The sequence below is a fragment of the Sinocyclocheilus grahami genome, unplaced genomic scaffold (genome assembly GCF_001515645.1).
Source record: "Sinocyclocheilus grahami isolate Dianchi unplaced genomic scaffold, SAMN03320097.WGS_v1.1 scaffold1267.1, whole genome shotgun sequence".
In the NCBI taxonomy this organism is placed as follows: domain Eukaryota; kingdom Metazoa; phylum Chordata; class Actinopteri; order Cypriniformes; family Cyprinidae; genus Sinocyclocheilus; species Sinocyclocheilus grahami.
Genome location: NW_015506446.1, coordinates 89,993 through 105,840, shown reverse-complemented (window position 1 = coordinate 105,840; position 15,848 = coordinate 89,993). Strand labels below are relative to the sequence as shown.

Below are 15,848 nucleotides of genomic sequence, written 5' to 3'. Positions count from 1 at the left end.
CAATCTTAAACATTTGCTCATTCTGTGTATTTGTGTCTTTTAATATAGGGTAACTTTGTTGCAAAAGCTTACAGCACAAGGAAGCTTGATTTCAACTTTGATTTCAAACTGAATTGAATTTACAAAAAAAAGACAAGTACACAGTCAGTAATACAATTATAAAACAAATGACCTCAATGCAGTTTGAAATGTTCAAAACATGACAACACTGAATTTTTATAAGCAGTGATTTAAGAGCCATATACAGTATGTTAGGCCTATTAATTTAGATAAATGGAACATCAGATGGCTTTTACCTAGTCTGTTCAATGTAGTGATGCAGTTAGGCAGACTAGGATATTTATATGTACAAATCAGACAAATATCCCATTACAAAACATTTCTAGCATAAACTTACACTGTAAAGAAATTAAAGTTCCATCGTTGATTGTTGAAAGACTTTCTGGTGCATTTCACTTACAGCCAATAAAATTTCCACTAGGATTTTAATCGGTCAGGCGTGGATCTATTTTGATAACTTGTGACAAGGTTTAATCCAGGAGTAAAGAGAAATTAATTTCTACTTAAAAGCATGGAGAGCTCGCGATTGCACACAGTCTGAGTGTGCACAAGCAATATCGGAGTGACAGGACAGGCAGTTAATTTGTATAAGTTAGGCCTGTTTGAGAGCTCGCATCCAGTTTTCTGCGATTACATTACTGTGTTCTCATGTTACAATAAAGCGCTCGCCACATTTGCGCGGGAATGATTAAAATTATGCGGAATACCTGCAATCCCGCGTGGACATTCAGACTGTAATTGACAGGAGGCGGATGCGTGTCAAACTCACTGTCGGAGAGGAAAGAGAGATGCAGCTTGTATTGGTGTATATACGGTAGATACTGTGGAAAATGAGTAATGGAACCGTGTCAGATATTTCAGTATCGGTATCAAAATATAGATATTTATGACACTACCATGTAGTTTGTTTTTCCGAACTTTGAGTCCATAAATTACGCTAAGTTCCGTCTGATCAGCTCTTCCCGGTTCAGATATCAGGGCTGTTATTGGTCCCTTTACAATCGGATATCTTTATTGGCTACTGAAGAGCCATCAAAGGTTTGAAAATCAATTCAAATTGTGGGCGTACTCCGTAACGAACTATGATTTAAAAGTAACGAAGTAGATTATTTAGCTTAATTTGTCCTTAAGTACAAGTAAAAGTACAGCTTTAAAATATACTCAAAGTACCCGAAAAACGACTTAATTACAGTAACGTGAGTAGTTGTAATTCGTTACCTCCACCACTGGTGGTGGGTGCAAGGAATATCATTAAACTGAATTCAGTCCTGTTTAATCAGTATGATAAGATAAAAATAATGCAAAGCGGCCTATGTATTCATGTATTAGACATTTTAAGCTTTAAATAAGGAAGCGCAGTAGGTATTCACAGTTTTCATGCAACGTTGCACCCACAGGAATGCCCACCTGGAGGGCAAAACAAGGTTTTCCTCTGCTGACCACCAGTTATTTTTTTACGAGGTTTGCATTAAATAGTAATTTTGTAAGACATTTATTTAAATATTTAAATATGATATTTAAAGGCTAAATTCAGTATATACCTTATTGATGATGCAGACTTTGCACAGGCAAGCAGATGAATCCAGAATATAAACGCAATATTCAAAGTTTAATATTAAATGTTTTCCCATAGAAAACCATTATAAAGAAGACGCTTAACCTTTAGCGCATTGCGTTCATATTCTGAGCTCATCTGCTTGCCTGCATAAAGCACACATCAATAAGGTGTGTACTGTATTTGATCTTTTAATATCACTGTTTTAAAGGCACTTTAAGTGTTTACACATTAAACGTTTTAGAATGTCATGCTGTTTTTAATTGAAATATTGCGGCGGGTGCTTTATATGTATTGCAAATGGCCAAAACGTGCATTTAGTGAAGTGAAGTGACATGTGGCCAAGTATGGTGACCCATACTCAGAATTAGTGCTCTGCATTTACCCATCCAAAGTGCACACACACAGCAGTGAACACACACACACCGTGAACACACACCCGGAGCAGTGGGCAGCCATTTATGCTGCGGCGCCCGGGGAGCAGTTGGGGGTTCGGTGCCTTGCTCAAGGGCACCTCAGTCGTGGTATTGAAGATGGGAGAGAGCGCTGTACATTCCCCCCCCCCACCTACAATCCCTGCCGGTACGAGACTCGAACCCACAACCTTTGGGTTATGAATCCGACTCTCTAACCATTAGGCCACGACTTCCCCAAAAGGATTTATTTTATCCTTTTGAGAGGTGATCTAAATATTTGTGTAAAGGAAACAAATTGAGGGGCTTGTGCTGTAGTTCTATGGATTTTTCGCCCCCGCCAGGTCTTTGAGCCAGTCGCGTGACTGAAAACTATGAATTAACATGTTTGTTAAAATGAATTGTGTTAGTCTGAATCAGCAGACATTGGAAGCAGATAATATTAGGACTTTTGTCTGTTCCAGATTACAAAATTATTAAACTGTTGTCTATATTTTATATTTTGATGGCTGATCAAACCATGGCACATCACCATATAAAATTCTAATTTTTGGATTTTAATTAAATTATGTATTTTAGTAAAACAGCAAATAAACTATAGATTTATAATATAAAATCAATTTTCAGTCATAAAAATTATATATATACTGTTTTTTTAACATCCTGCCCAATGTTATCCAATGAAACAATGTTTATATTAAAGTAAAATTTACTAAGTTATAAATGAATGTAAATAAAAATATCACAGATTAATTAAATTATATTTTGATTATCCCATTTCTGCTATCATAAAATACGCTTACTTGTAGGTTTACAATTATTTAACAGGTTTTCCTTTAATGTCATCCAGCCCTAGTTAACAATAACAACACTGTTCCTGAAAATTGTAAACATGTGGCTCTATCAAAACATTGCTCTGATTGAGCAGTCTGGCATATCAACTTCAGTCATAGCCAATGGCGTGGGTTCGGGGTGGGACTACCTGAAATGAGCTGTTAGCGGGGAATTGTTGTCCAAACAATGGTAGACCAGAAACAATCCTTATTTTTGCAGCTCCGCCAGTAATGCAGCAATTGCACATTTTAGTTTTGGTCTAGTATATCAATACAGATGTGAGATTTCCTGTTGCATTGAGTTCTCTGTGGCTTTCTGCTCTACCTAGGTTGAATATGTGCCCAAATAACTGCTCTGATCGTGGGGAGTGTCGTGTGGGGAATTCCAGTGACTCTGTGCAGTGTGAATGTGAGGTCGGCTGGAAAGGAGAGGCCTGTGATGTGCCCTACTGCTCCTCTGACTGCGGCTCCCCTCTGCGGGGACGGTGTGACCGCGCCGCCAAACGCTGCCAGTGCAAACCAGGATGGCAAGGTAAGTTGTCATATGGCTTAATCATAAAAACGACAGCAAGCTAATGGACCAATAAGAAAATTGTCGTTCATTAATTCACAAATTTAGATGTTAATTCCGTTTTAGAGGGGTTAGTACAATTCTTGAACAAGAGTGATGCATTTCAGGACTCACAACTGCATCTTGAGAGTGAGTTCAGTGAAAATCACCATCACACCTCGCTTTTAGATTGGACTTTTATATTGTTAACATAGATTGAACATTTATTAACTTAGATTGTGGTGTTATGCAAGTCAACATCTTTGATATTTACTTTGTCACTGTTGCTATGGTAACAGGCGTTATTCACGGCTATCATGAGAATAGAAAAGGGCCATGACATTGGATATTTGTACAGTATATACATTAGCGGCTTGAATACTGCATGTAAGCTGTTCTATGACATTGAGTCATTTAAGCAATCTCTTCATCATCAAATTTGTTTATAGATGTAATTCACTCACAGTTCTGGGAATGTGTAGATCGTTTTTGGTTCTCCTAATTGTTTCCTGGCTTTCTTCCTCTTCGCCTCTCACTGTACTGACTACAGATATCTCTCTACAGATCTCTCTGCCTCAATCTCTACGCCTCTAGTGTTGTTTGGGTTTGCTTGAAAGACGGTACACTATGTACAGAGACTGTTTGTCCCAGGGCTGTATTTTAGAGAATGGCTTGTATTCTTATACTTGGCTTGATTGTGATGAGCTCTAATAAGCCAAATGTGTAAAAATACAGGTGGTTCAAGGTCCTTGCATGTAGTGTAAAAATTTACATTTTGGCTCACATTTAAATGACTCCAGGTTGGTACAAAGAGTGTTGGATGTCTAAATCCTGCCTGTACCAAAAATAGAGCAGAGATCGACTGACGTTACAAAAGTTGAGGCATCGTTTACGTCTGTAGCACAGGGGCAAGTTATGTGCCAAATACGTAAGGTTAGCAAAAATGACTTTGCAAGAAGTACCAGTAGGTTTGATATTTTAGTAGAAACTTGAGTGGTTACTATAGTCAATTTTTATGTTCATACATGCCTCGTTTATCATTTATCCTTATACATCATTTGCATTAGCAACTTTTCAAATGGCTTTTATATATTGATTTTAATGTTTTACTCTACCTACATTTTCACTATAAAAACGAATCATAAAAAACGATCAACGATCTATGATGATCTAAACAAAGAGCAAAATGGTCATTGGTTTGTTATAGGTTGAAATGTATCTATAGCAATTTTTCAAAAATGTCTTATTCCACAGTTGTGGTGTCTTTTTGCCCCATTGATGCCACAGAGACATCAGTGTCAGTGGAGACAATCAAATGAAATGTTAGACATATGCCGTGGATGGAAAATAAATCTAATTTAAAAAGGTTAATATTATCGAATATATTATTGTGTATCATTTTCAATCAAGCTGTTATAAATATTATTTGAGTTTGTGTTTTGGATTAGGGATGGGTCACTATTTTCAAATATTCGATTAGTTGATTTAATTCTAGAATATCAAATAGGTTGTGCGATTATTGTCTTAAAAAAATGTCCACATGTTTTCCGTGCTGATGCGGTGGTGGCGCGTTCATGTGGCGCTGCCAATAACGTACCTAAAAGCTGTCAAAGACAACAGAAGAACACACTGTCTCACGCGCACACTGTAGACTTGCGTGGCATAAAAAAGACTTGCGTAACATATAATGGTTACAGTAATTTGGGACAATGTCAAATAAGAGCTCTGTGTGGACCACAAACACCCCCGACTGGGTTGATTAGAGGTGTGGCTGAATCCGTATTCAGAAAGGCGCGGAAAACAAATAGCACGTTCTACGGAGCCACTAAAGGGACATGGTTAGCCACTTGCTAACGTTAGCCTGTTACATTACAGTACATAACATTTCACTTACTACATACACAGAGTAAGGAGAGATGACTGATAGGATGATGGCGAATGATTTGCAGATCCTGAGCACCACTGACAAAACATCTAATCTTGTAAAATGTGTGGTAAGTACTGCCGAGTGCTGCTCCGTATGTGATCGCGAATCTCGAAAGTGAAAGTAAAAAAAAACAAGCGCGCATTGATATTTCAATGACCCGCATATTAATAACGACTCCTTGATGCCCGCAGTTTACATACAGTATAATTACCCAACGATATAATTGCGACAGAAGATATTGAAGTATATTTTTCCTCCCATCTTGTATCTATTCCCAATTCAATTTTTTTTAAATGGATATGTCCTAGCCTTATGGGCAGTTGGTATGTTTCAGCATGTTACGATCATTATATGGCTTGAGTTAATAGCCTATCTTCTGAATTAAACAGTTTATCATACAGATTGAAAGCATGAATCCCATCTCTCTCTCTCTCTGTTTATGGGGTGTTTGTGCGTGCATGCGGGGAGGGGTGCGATTTTCGAATAATAATTGAATAATATCTAGCGATTTTCGAATATTATTTTTGCTTGGAATGCCCATCCCTATTTTGGATGCATAAATGCCAGCTGAGAAATTCACCCTTTGGCTGTTGTATTTCAAAAATGTTCAAAAAGTTTATTTTCTAGTTGGTGGGGTTAAAATGCCCATCGTTGAAGAAACACACAGTTATTTGCAGACTCTACTTTGAGTTGTTCACTGCCTCAGACTCAGTAATTATTTGCTTCTGTGGCAACACTTATAACATCAAAATAGACCTATGATGACCTTGAAATATTAAGAAAAGTGCACCGGGTAGCATCAGCTACAATAAAATGGAATATGAAATACAAATGTGGTCCTCCTTACTACTTATAACTGTTGAGGCTGTGGCCATTTTGACTCTTTATATATTACGTCACAAGACTGAGGTTTCATAATTGTGAGTTTCCAACTAGCAATCACAAGGTCGACAAAGACGTGAACTGTTTTTAATTGTAATTCTGGTAATTATGACAAGCAGCCACTAAACCTCAGTTTTAGGTCAGTTCTCTCGGTCTGTCTGTCCATCTTTGTCTCCTCTCCTCTCCTCCTCTCTCTCCTGTGGAAGTGTTTAATCACCAGTCTGTGAACAGCAGGTTGAGCCACACTCAGAACTCAAACACCCCCGACTGGGTTAGAGGTGTGGCTGAATCCGTATTCAGAAAGGCGCGGAAAACAAATAGCACGTTCTACGGAGCCACTAAAGGGACATGGTTAGCCACTTGCTAACGTTAGCCTGTTACATTACAGTACATAACATTTCACTTACTACATACACAGAGTAAGGAGAGATGACTGATAGGATGATGGCGAATGATTTGCAGATCCTGAGCACCACTGACAAAACATCTAATCTTGTAAAATGTGTGGTAAGTACTGCCGAGTGCTGCTCCGTATGTGATCGCGAATCTCGAAAGTGAAAGTAAAAAAAACAAGCGCGCATTGATATTTCAATGCCCCGCATATTAATAACGACTCCTTGATGCCCGCAGTTTACATACAGTATAATTACCCAACGATATAATTGCGACAGAAGATATTGAAGTATATTTTTCCTCCCATCTTGTATCTATTCCCAATTCAATTTTTTTTAAATGGATATGTCCTAGCCTTATGGGCAGTTGGTATGTTTCAGCATGTTACGATCATTATATGGCTTGAGTTAATAGCCTATCTTCTGAATTAAACAGTTTATCATACAGATTGAAAGCATGAATCCCATCTCTCTCTCTCTCTGTTTATGGGGTGTTTGTGCGTGCATGCGGGGAGGGGTGCGATTTTCGAATAATAATTGAATAATATCTAGCGATTTTCGAATATTATTTTTGCTTGGAATGCCCATCCCTATTTTGGATGCATAAATGCCAGCTGAGAAATTCACCCTTTGGCTGTTGTATTTCAAAAATGTTCAAAAAGTTTATTTTCTAGTTGGTGGGGTTAAAATGCCCATCGTTGAAGAAACACACAGTTATTTGCAGACTCTACTTTGAGTTGTTCACTGCCTCAGACTCAGTAATTATTTGCTTCTGTGGCAACACTTATAACATCAAAATAGACCTATGATGACCTTGAAATATTAAGAAAAGTGCACCGGGTAGCATCAGCTACAATAAAATGGAATATGAAATACAAATGTGGTCCTCCTTACTACTTATAACTGTTGAGGCTGTGGCCATTTTGACTCTTTATATATTACGTCACAAGACTGAGGTTTCATAATTGTGAGTTTCCAACTAGCAATCACAAGGTCGACAAAGACGTGAACTGTTTTTAATTGTAATTCTGGTAATTATGACAAGCAGCCACTAAACCTCAGTTTTAGGTCAGTTCTCTCGGTCTGTCTGTCCATCTTTGTCTCCTCTCCTCTCCTCCTCTCTCTCCTGTGGAAGTGTTTAATCACCAGTCTGTGAACAGCAGGTTGAGCCACACTCAGAACTGACTCATGTTTCAAGTTCCTCCCTGGTTTCCTGTAATGTTTTATATTTTTAAGCACAGCCCTTTTGTGCAGCTTCAATTTTATTGTTTTATAAAGAGTGGACTTGGTTGGACTATATATCAAGAGGCAGAACAAACAGTCTAGAACAGTGACAGCTGTGGTTGAATGTGATAGAAAAAAATCCCTCCCTTTCGCACTTTGGTGGTGCATCGCCCTGTAACCCTAATGAAGAAACAGCCCATGATTATTGGTCCTAGCTAGGGCTGCACGATAAATCGCATGCAATATTTAACGCGCATCTTATCAGTAAAGCTGGTTCTGTAATCAGTGGTAAATCTCTATCACGTGCAGGCTTTCACATTGAGCAGCATTAACTACACAAAGCCGCTGTTCACTGACAACCACGTTCATATTTGTGCCATTTTTTGCGCAGCTCGTCAGTGAACAACGGCTCTGTGTAGTTAATGCTGCTCCATGTGAAAGCACGCACGTGATGGAGTTTTACCATCATTAAATATCGCATGCGATTTATCGTGCAGCCCTAATATATATATTCTAGTTGGCAGGGTTAAAATGCCCATCGTTGAAGAAACACCCAGTTATTGGTGCTCACTGCCTCGGACTCAGTAATTATTTGCTTCTATGGCAACACTTACAACTTCAAAATAGACCTATGATGACCTTGAAATATTAAGAAAAGTGCACCAGGTAGCATCAGCTACAGTAAAAATGGCATATGAAACACAAATGTATTCCTCCTTACTACTTATAACTGTTGAGGCTGTGGCCATTTTGACTCTTTGTATATTATGTCACAAGACTGAGGTTTCATAATTGTGAGTTTCCAACTAGCTAGTAGCTCTATATGTATGTGTGTGTGTGTGTATGCGTGTGTATGCATGTATGTACATATAATAGTTGCTTAAAAAAACACCTCAAACTTTCACATTGTAAAGTATATTATTTTCTCACCCTGCCCTAATGACAACATGTGTGTGTGTGTATTTTAGGCCTGGACTGCTCAATAACTGTACCAGCAAATGTTTCCTTCTGGACACGTGAGGAATACAGCGGGCATGGCTTGGTGCGGGCGTCCCATAAGGCTGTGGTTCATGAAGACGTGATGTGGGTGATAGGTGGACATATGTTTAACTACACACACTACCAGATGGTGACTGCGTGAGTACACTCACACATACTTAACCAAAATGCACTGGAGCATAATAACCTTACAGGCTCACAGCTTTACTTTCTCCTTTACTCTTTTTGTCTATTCCTCAGGTTCAACATCTCCTGTGTGTGTGTGTGTGTGTATGCGTGTGTATGCATGTATGTACATATAATAGTTGCTTAAAAAAAACACCTCAAACTTTCACATTGTAAAGTATATTATTTTCTCACCCTGCCCTAATGACAACATGTGTGTGTGTGTATTTTAGGCCTGGACTGCTCAATAACTGTACCAGCAAATGTTTCCTTCTGGACACGTGAGGAATACAGCGGGCATGGCTTGGTGCGGGCGTCCCATAAGGCTGTGGTTCATGAAGACGTGATGTGGGTGATAGGTGGACATATGTTTAACTACACACACTACCAGATGGTGACTGCGTGAGTACACTCACACATACTTAACCAAAATGCACTGGAGCATAATAACCTTACAGGCTCACAGCTTTACTTTCTCCTTTACTCTTTTTGTCTATTCCTCAGGTTCAACATCTCCTCTCAAAGCTGGATGTCGTTAAACCGGTCCGTCAACTCTGTAACTGGACGCTACGGTCATTCTCTCTCCCTGCATGAGGTTTGTCAATCGATGACAGGTTGATTAATAGTGTTCATCAACTCAAATGTCTTTATTACAGTCCGATGTATTTATTCCCTACATACACTGAACTGAGACCTGTTTCTCTAAATCTTGTGATTTCATAAGTAATTTGTCTTTGTGTGCGTGCGTACAGGATAAAATCTATATGTACGGTGGGAAGATTGACTCCACAGGAAACGTGACATCAGAACTCTGGGTGTTCCACACATGGAACCAGTCTTGGGTTCTGCTGAATCCGCGTGCTAAAGAACAGTATGCCGTCGTGGGCCATTCTGCACACACTGTCCAGCTCCATCCCGACGGATCAGAGCCCGTCATACTGGTCGTCTTCGGACACTGCCCTCTTTACGGATACATCAGCCAAGTGCAGCAGTACGACATTGGTCAGTAGCGCACAGTAGTGTTAAATGCTCAACAGCTGGCTGATACCTTGAATATTATCGCCATAATTTTACTGACGTTATAAGATTAGGGAATAGTGTGAATATTGCAATAACATTAAAAGTTTAACTTAGTTAAACCAATTTCACCATTTTACATCTCACAAATATGACGGCGTCAAAGGGATTGTTTGGCTGCTTTCAGAAATTGACAGCTGTATTTAAATGTGGGATTGAATCTGAAAATGTGATGATTGACAGTGATAACAAACCATAGCCACAGATGGGACAAAAAAATATCATATTGTATATCAAAATAAATCTTTTATTTAATTACTCGTCTCCGGTCATATACATGGCTGCTACACCACATGTTTTCCTTTTCAGCATCTTGCGTCATGCACAAAAAGGTTTTTTTTTTTTAAACGGCATTTTTAAAAAACAGGCCTCGGGACACCTGTGTACTGTTCCATTCAGCCTATCTGTTTGAAAGGAAGAATTCATCCTATGTGAAAGCACCCTAATCCTTTTCAGAATATTGAGTGCTATCACGGACTGAAAGTCACAGTGAACAGTTGTGACCCAGTTTCTGTCTGATGAATCAGACCTCTAGGTACCGCAGACACTTGTCATTCATCACAAAATTAAAATGAGGCCCTTTTTGATATTAGTTTTCAATTGTGTAAAATGTTTTGCAGTTGGGGAAAAAAAAGTGCAGTTGTTTTCATGATTGATTGTTGCTGTCATTTGTGATGGAGAGAGAGAGGAGACTGGGGCTGGTTTTCACTTTGATTTCTGGATGCCAGTGTGGTTTGAAATCAGCATACAAAACCCCTGCTAGGGAAAACAAGCATTTATTCAATTAGACACTTGTCTCAAACCCTTAATGTAGTTCTTCCTCATGTGGCAATTATCCCTGTTCTGGTCTGTTTGCAGGAATTGTTTACTCTACTGCCCTCTAGTGTTGTAATGGAAAAGCAAAACAAAAAATGTGTAACTTTTTTTTTTTAGGAGAACTAGTTGTTTCTTTCTTCACTATCTCTCATCCTGTACTTTTCACTCTTCCCTTTGCAGTAAAGAACACATGGAGTGTTTTAGAGACTCGTGGGGCGCTGGTTCAGGGTGGCTATGGGCACAGCAGTGTGTATGATCCTCAAACCCGCTCCATCTACATCCATGGAGGCTATAAAGCTTTCAGTGCCAATAAATACGGCCTGGCCGGGGACTTGTACCGCTATGATGTGGACAAGAGAATGTGGTGCGTTGAGCAGCATAACACAATTTAATTTAATTTAATTTAATACTGATTACTTTTTGACTTCATAAATTTAAGGCTAGGCTTAAAATGGAGAGCCTGCTTAATTAGCTTTTTTTAATCCAATATTGTGTAAAAAAAAAAAAAACCTACAACAGTAGTACTTGTTATGCTAGCATGCTGCTATGATCATAGTCTTTTTTTGCTTTCTCTGGGTTTCCTGCTAATAATGTCTCTGATTAATCTGTAGGTTGATTCTGAGGGACAGTGGTTTTTTCCGTTACCTCCACACGGCGGTGATTGTTGGCGGGAACATGTTGGTGTTTGGAGGGAACACGCACAACGACACCTCAATGAGCCATGGGGCGAAATGCTTCTCCTCAGACTTCATAACATACAGCATAGGTGAGTACCAGACACCGTCTTTGTCACCTGCATGTTCAAACCACAAGTGTTCCGTACATCTGTGTATTACTGGGCAGCCTAACTATATATACAATAATGTGACTTATCCATTCAAAATTAGGAGGTTGTACTCTCGAGTCTTATTTTTTGAAGATAATGTGACCGTAAAGACCTATTCACAGCAACACATTTGTTTGTCCGATTTTCGCATGCGATTTGTCTGTTCAGATTATTGTGTAAAAAAACCCCCCCAAAAAACCAGCAGGTGAGTTCACAAAAAAAAAAATGCAGATTCAATTTCTTACAATAGATGGCGCTTATAGAAAAGCAGAAATGGCCATTCAGATTTTGTATTTCCAGCACCAATTATAAAAGTGCAGAGACCAGAGAGCCAATTCTGGATTTGACCTAGGCAGAGCTGCTGGTACATAAAACTTGCTGCCGCTCATGAATAATCTTTAATGCTGAACAATAGTGAAGAGCAATTAATTATATGGCCCAACGTCTTAGCATGAACAGGCCTTTTAAACCTATTCATTTGTAATACTTTTTTATTGCTTCCAACAAGTTTTTAAAATCGGACGTAAAGAATGTAATTCACTTTCCAGCAAAATAACTGTATTGAATGATTATGTAGTGAGATTTTTCTTAAACTGTCATTCGCCTACATTTTAAGAACTTTTTACATTCTAAATCGCTCGCTTACTGCATCCTCTCTTGTATGGCTTCATATGAATATAATATCTCTGTCTTTCACAATATTGAACAGCAGAAGAGACACTCGCGCAGAAACCATAATTGGATTTCTGTGCGTGTAGCAGCAAGCCATTAGAGACCGAAATACACTCATCAGGGGGGCTTCTTGCAGAAGGATGCGTGATCTTGAAGCCATTATTTTATGAGTGACACATTTGAGTTTTGTAATCTCCAGGGATCGGAGACATGCCTGTCTGGTGCTATTATCTCGCTTTTCATTTAGATAATGAGGGATGCTATGAGTATGATGTCAGAATAGATGCACTACGAGCACTTGAATACGGCGGCTCTTGAATGTGAGAATATGATGCGTGGGTTGAAATTCCGAGCGTCTTTGAGGAGTTTGTATTGCCTGTATAATACACAGGAAGCTTCAAACATATCAGAAGTGTCTGCGTTTGCTTATTCATCATTATATTTCACTCCACTTAAAAATTTCTTCCTCTTGTTCTTCCCTTGCCAACTTCTCTTTTGAGTTTCAGGCGAGCGCTGTGGTAATCTGTAATTAAGTAGAGGCCTTTCTCGACCCTGAGGGTAATTGCTCTGTCCTTACGAGCTGAACTCCGTTATACTGGCCCACACCAGGATGCTGAATTCGATTTGTCAGAAAGTTTGTCAGCAGGGGGCAGTGACTTGTCACACATACTGTACTGCACTAATCGCTATAATTTCTATTCATGCTTCTCTTACTCCTGTTAGATTAGCCACTAACTCCTTCTATTTAACATCTAAAGAAAGAGATGATTCAATATTAAGGGTCAGCTCAGAAAATGCAAACAGCTCATCTTACAAACCATGGTGAGAAAGATGCAGGGAACTGGGAACATTCCGTTTTATCCCATATTGCGTAGTATTACAGTGTTATTTCATTTTAGAGTACAAGTAAAGGTGCCTTATAGGCCCTGCACTTCTGCGCAGGTCATCAGTTTATGTGAAGGTTGGACTTACGGATATTAATTGGGTAATGTGAGTGGAGATTACTGAGCAACGATTAGTCTTCGTTCATTAATATTCATGAGCTCTTCTCTGTAGTGATGTCTCTAAAATGTATTCGGGCAGCACTGCCTGAGATTCACTTTGTCTACCATTTTCTCTTTTCTAGCTTGTGATGAGTGGATTGTACTGCCCCATCCAGATCTTCACCATGACGTCAACCGTTTTGGCCACTCAGCTGTGTATCACAATGGGTAATCTCAATAATTTATATGTGCTCAGTATGTGAAAATATTCAGTCCCACTTATAGTACAGTATATCACATAACTAAAGAAACCATCATCTACCTAGAAACCAAATCAACTCAAATGCTAATAATTTGCACTGAATAATTCATTAAAGGGATTTAACAAAATAAGAGCATCATATTTTTGCTTTCAAACACTCCGGCAAACTTGCCATATAAACTGTAAACAGGCTGTTTGATTTGTTACAAACGGAGTCAAAATGATTTCCTGTTGTATTGAGTCCTGAATGTTCCTTTTTAAAAGCGTTTCTATTTCTGTGATATTTGAATATGAAGTCTATGTTTAAATCTGCCTGTAATCTCCTTCCATACGGATTAGTCAAAAGCAGAATCATTATCCATAAATAACATGTCTCATTAGTGCTTCACATTGCCAGCTGAACAAACATGAGTCTTCTAACCGCACTTATCCACACAGTCACACACTCTCACAGAAGACTGTCTTGAAGACTCTTGTGAGATTTTGATGTGAGCTCACTGTGATCTGTATTCTTACCCATAATTCCCAGCGTCATTGTCAGTGCCGATATGACCACTGAGTGACCCCTCTGTGGGGAGCTGTGGTACAACACTGCTTTTGCTGTTTGACTTGTCAGTCTCACACGCTTTATTCATCACTCCTCCCAACTTTCTTTTCATGTTCTTCCTCATTCACACTGCCCTCTTCCTCCTCACCCTTCATACCTCTCCCGTTCCTTCAAAGATACTCGAGGTTAATCTCTGTCTCTTTCTGTGCGTGTGTGTCAGGGTGATGTACGTGTATGGAGGCTTTAACAGCCTGATGCTCAGCGATGTGCTGAGTTTCACCCCTGCGAGCTGCGCTGCTTTCTCGGGGCAGCTGGAGTGTGTGACGGCTGTGCCCGGCGTGAAGTGCGTGTGGAACTCCACTACCTCCACCTGTATGTCCTGGGACGCAGCGGCACCCCATGACACAGAGAGCTTGAGAAACACCTGCAGTCCCAGAGGGGGTAAGTAACGGGAACAAGAGGGCCTTTCGCACCGCAGGAACCTTTTCATAGTACCAGAACTAATTGTGGAACTTCCCACTTTTTGGCGTTTTCGCACCGCCGGAACTGGGTGCGATTTTAGTACCGGACTGCCTTTTTCGAGAACCAAATTAGCTCCTACTCCGGAGCAGGGTCTAACCAGCACAACTGGTACTAATCGTGACGTAAGTAGACATTGATTGGCCAAACGCGAATGAAAACGCCCTCACCCGCCATTATTTAAAACGCCGTGTAAACATACTGTAAACATTGTGTCAACTTATTTTGTATGTATGGAGAACAGCAGAAGATGTTTAATAGCCCCTAGACCCTAGTAATCATGAAAAAAGCCAGGATATTTCTGTTTTGACAATATGAGACCTTTAAAGGGGTCCTATTATGCTCTTTTTCAAAGTCTTGTTTTGGGGGTGTACTAGAACAGGCTCTCATACTAGGTTGTTCGAAAAACACATTATTTTTCACATATGTTACATTATTACAACACCTCTCTCGCCAGTCTGGCCTGAACGGCTCGAATAGTCCTTGTATCAAATGAAGGCCCGCCTTCTGAAATACGAAATGTGCTGTGATTGAAAACCTGTCATAAATGTTGTATGCACCTGGCAAACTCAACTATTTGTATTACAGTCTAATCTAGTCCACCTTAATTAAATGTAAACAGGTATGCAGTGCTGTGCTACTACAGGTATTTTGAACAGTGCAACTTGAAATTGTACTAAAAAGTTGTGCAGACCTTCAGCAATTGGGGCATTTGAAAGTAAATTACTATTCAATTTAAATTAAATAAAACATGTAGTCTTACATCTAGGGATGCACCGAAATGAAAATTCTGGGCCGAAATGGAAACCGAAAATTCTGGATGCACTTGGCCAAAAACTGAAACCGAAAATGTTTTGTAATGATTATTTATTATTTTATTAAATAATATAAAGTAATTTTGTAAGACTTTTTAATTTTAACTAAATTTTAACGAACCTGAATTTAAAAAAACAAAAGCCAATAAAATAACCACACTTTTACTGAAAGTAACACAATAAAACTGGACAGAATTTATATTAATATTGGTAACACTTTACAATAAGGTTCATTAGTTAACTACTTTATTTAATGAACTAAGAATGAACAATAGTTCTAATCTTAGTTCATGTTAATTTCAACATTTACTAATGCATTATTAAAATCAAC

The 15,848-nt window shown here is 39.0% G+C and overlaps 1 protein-coding gene across 1 annotated transcript in view; it reads left to right on the top strand.

Moving 5' to 3' along the window:
• The window catches only part of LOC107568639 (attractin-like), a 53,786-nt gene that overhangs the window by 15,732 nt on the left and 22,206 nt on the right, over positions 1-15,848 (top strand). Inside the window, exons 5-12 of the mRNA XM_016254611.1 lie at positions 3,191-3,393; positions 8,805-8,973; positions 9,505-9,595; positions 9,753-10,002; positions 11,074-11,257; positions 11,505-11,659; positions 13,518-13,602; positions 14,404-14,624. Of these exons, the coding sequence (XP_016110097.1) occupies positions 3,191-3,393; positions 8,805-8,973; positions 9,505-9,595; positions 9,753-10,002; positions 11,074-11,257; positions 11,505-11,659; positions 13,518-13,602; positions 14,404-14,624 (1,358 nt within the window). The remainder of the gene's footprint in view (positions 1-3,190; positions 3,394-8,804; positions 8,974-9,504; positions 9,596-9,752; positions 10,003-11,073; positions 11,258-11,504; positions 11,660-13,517; positions 13,603-14,403; positions 14,625-15,848) is intronic.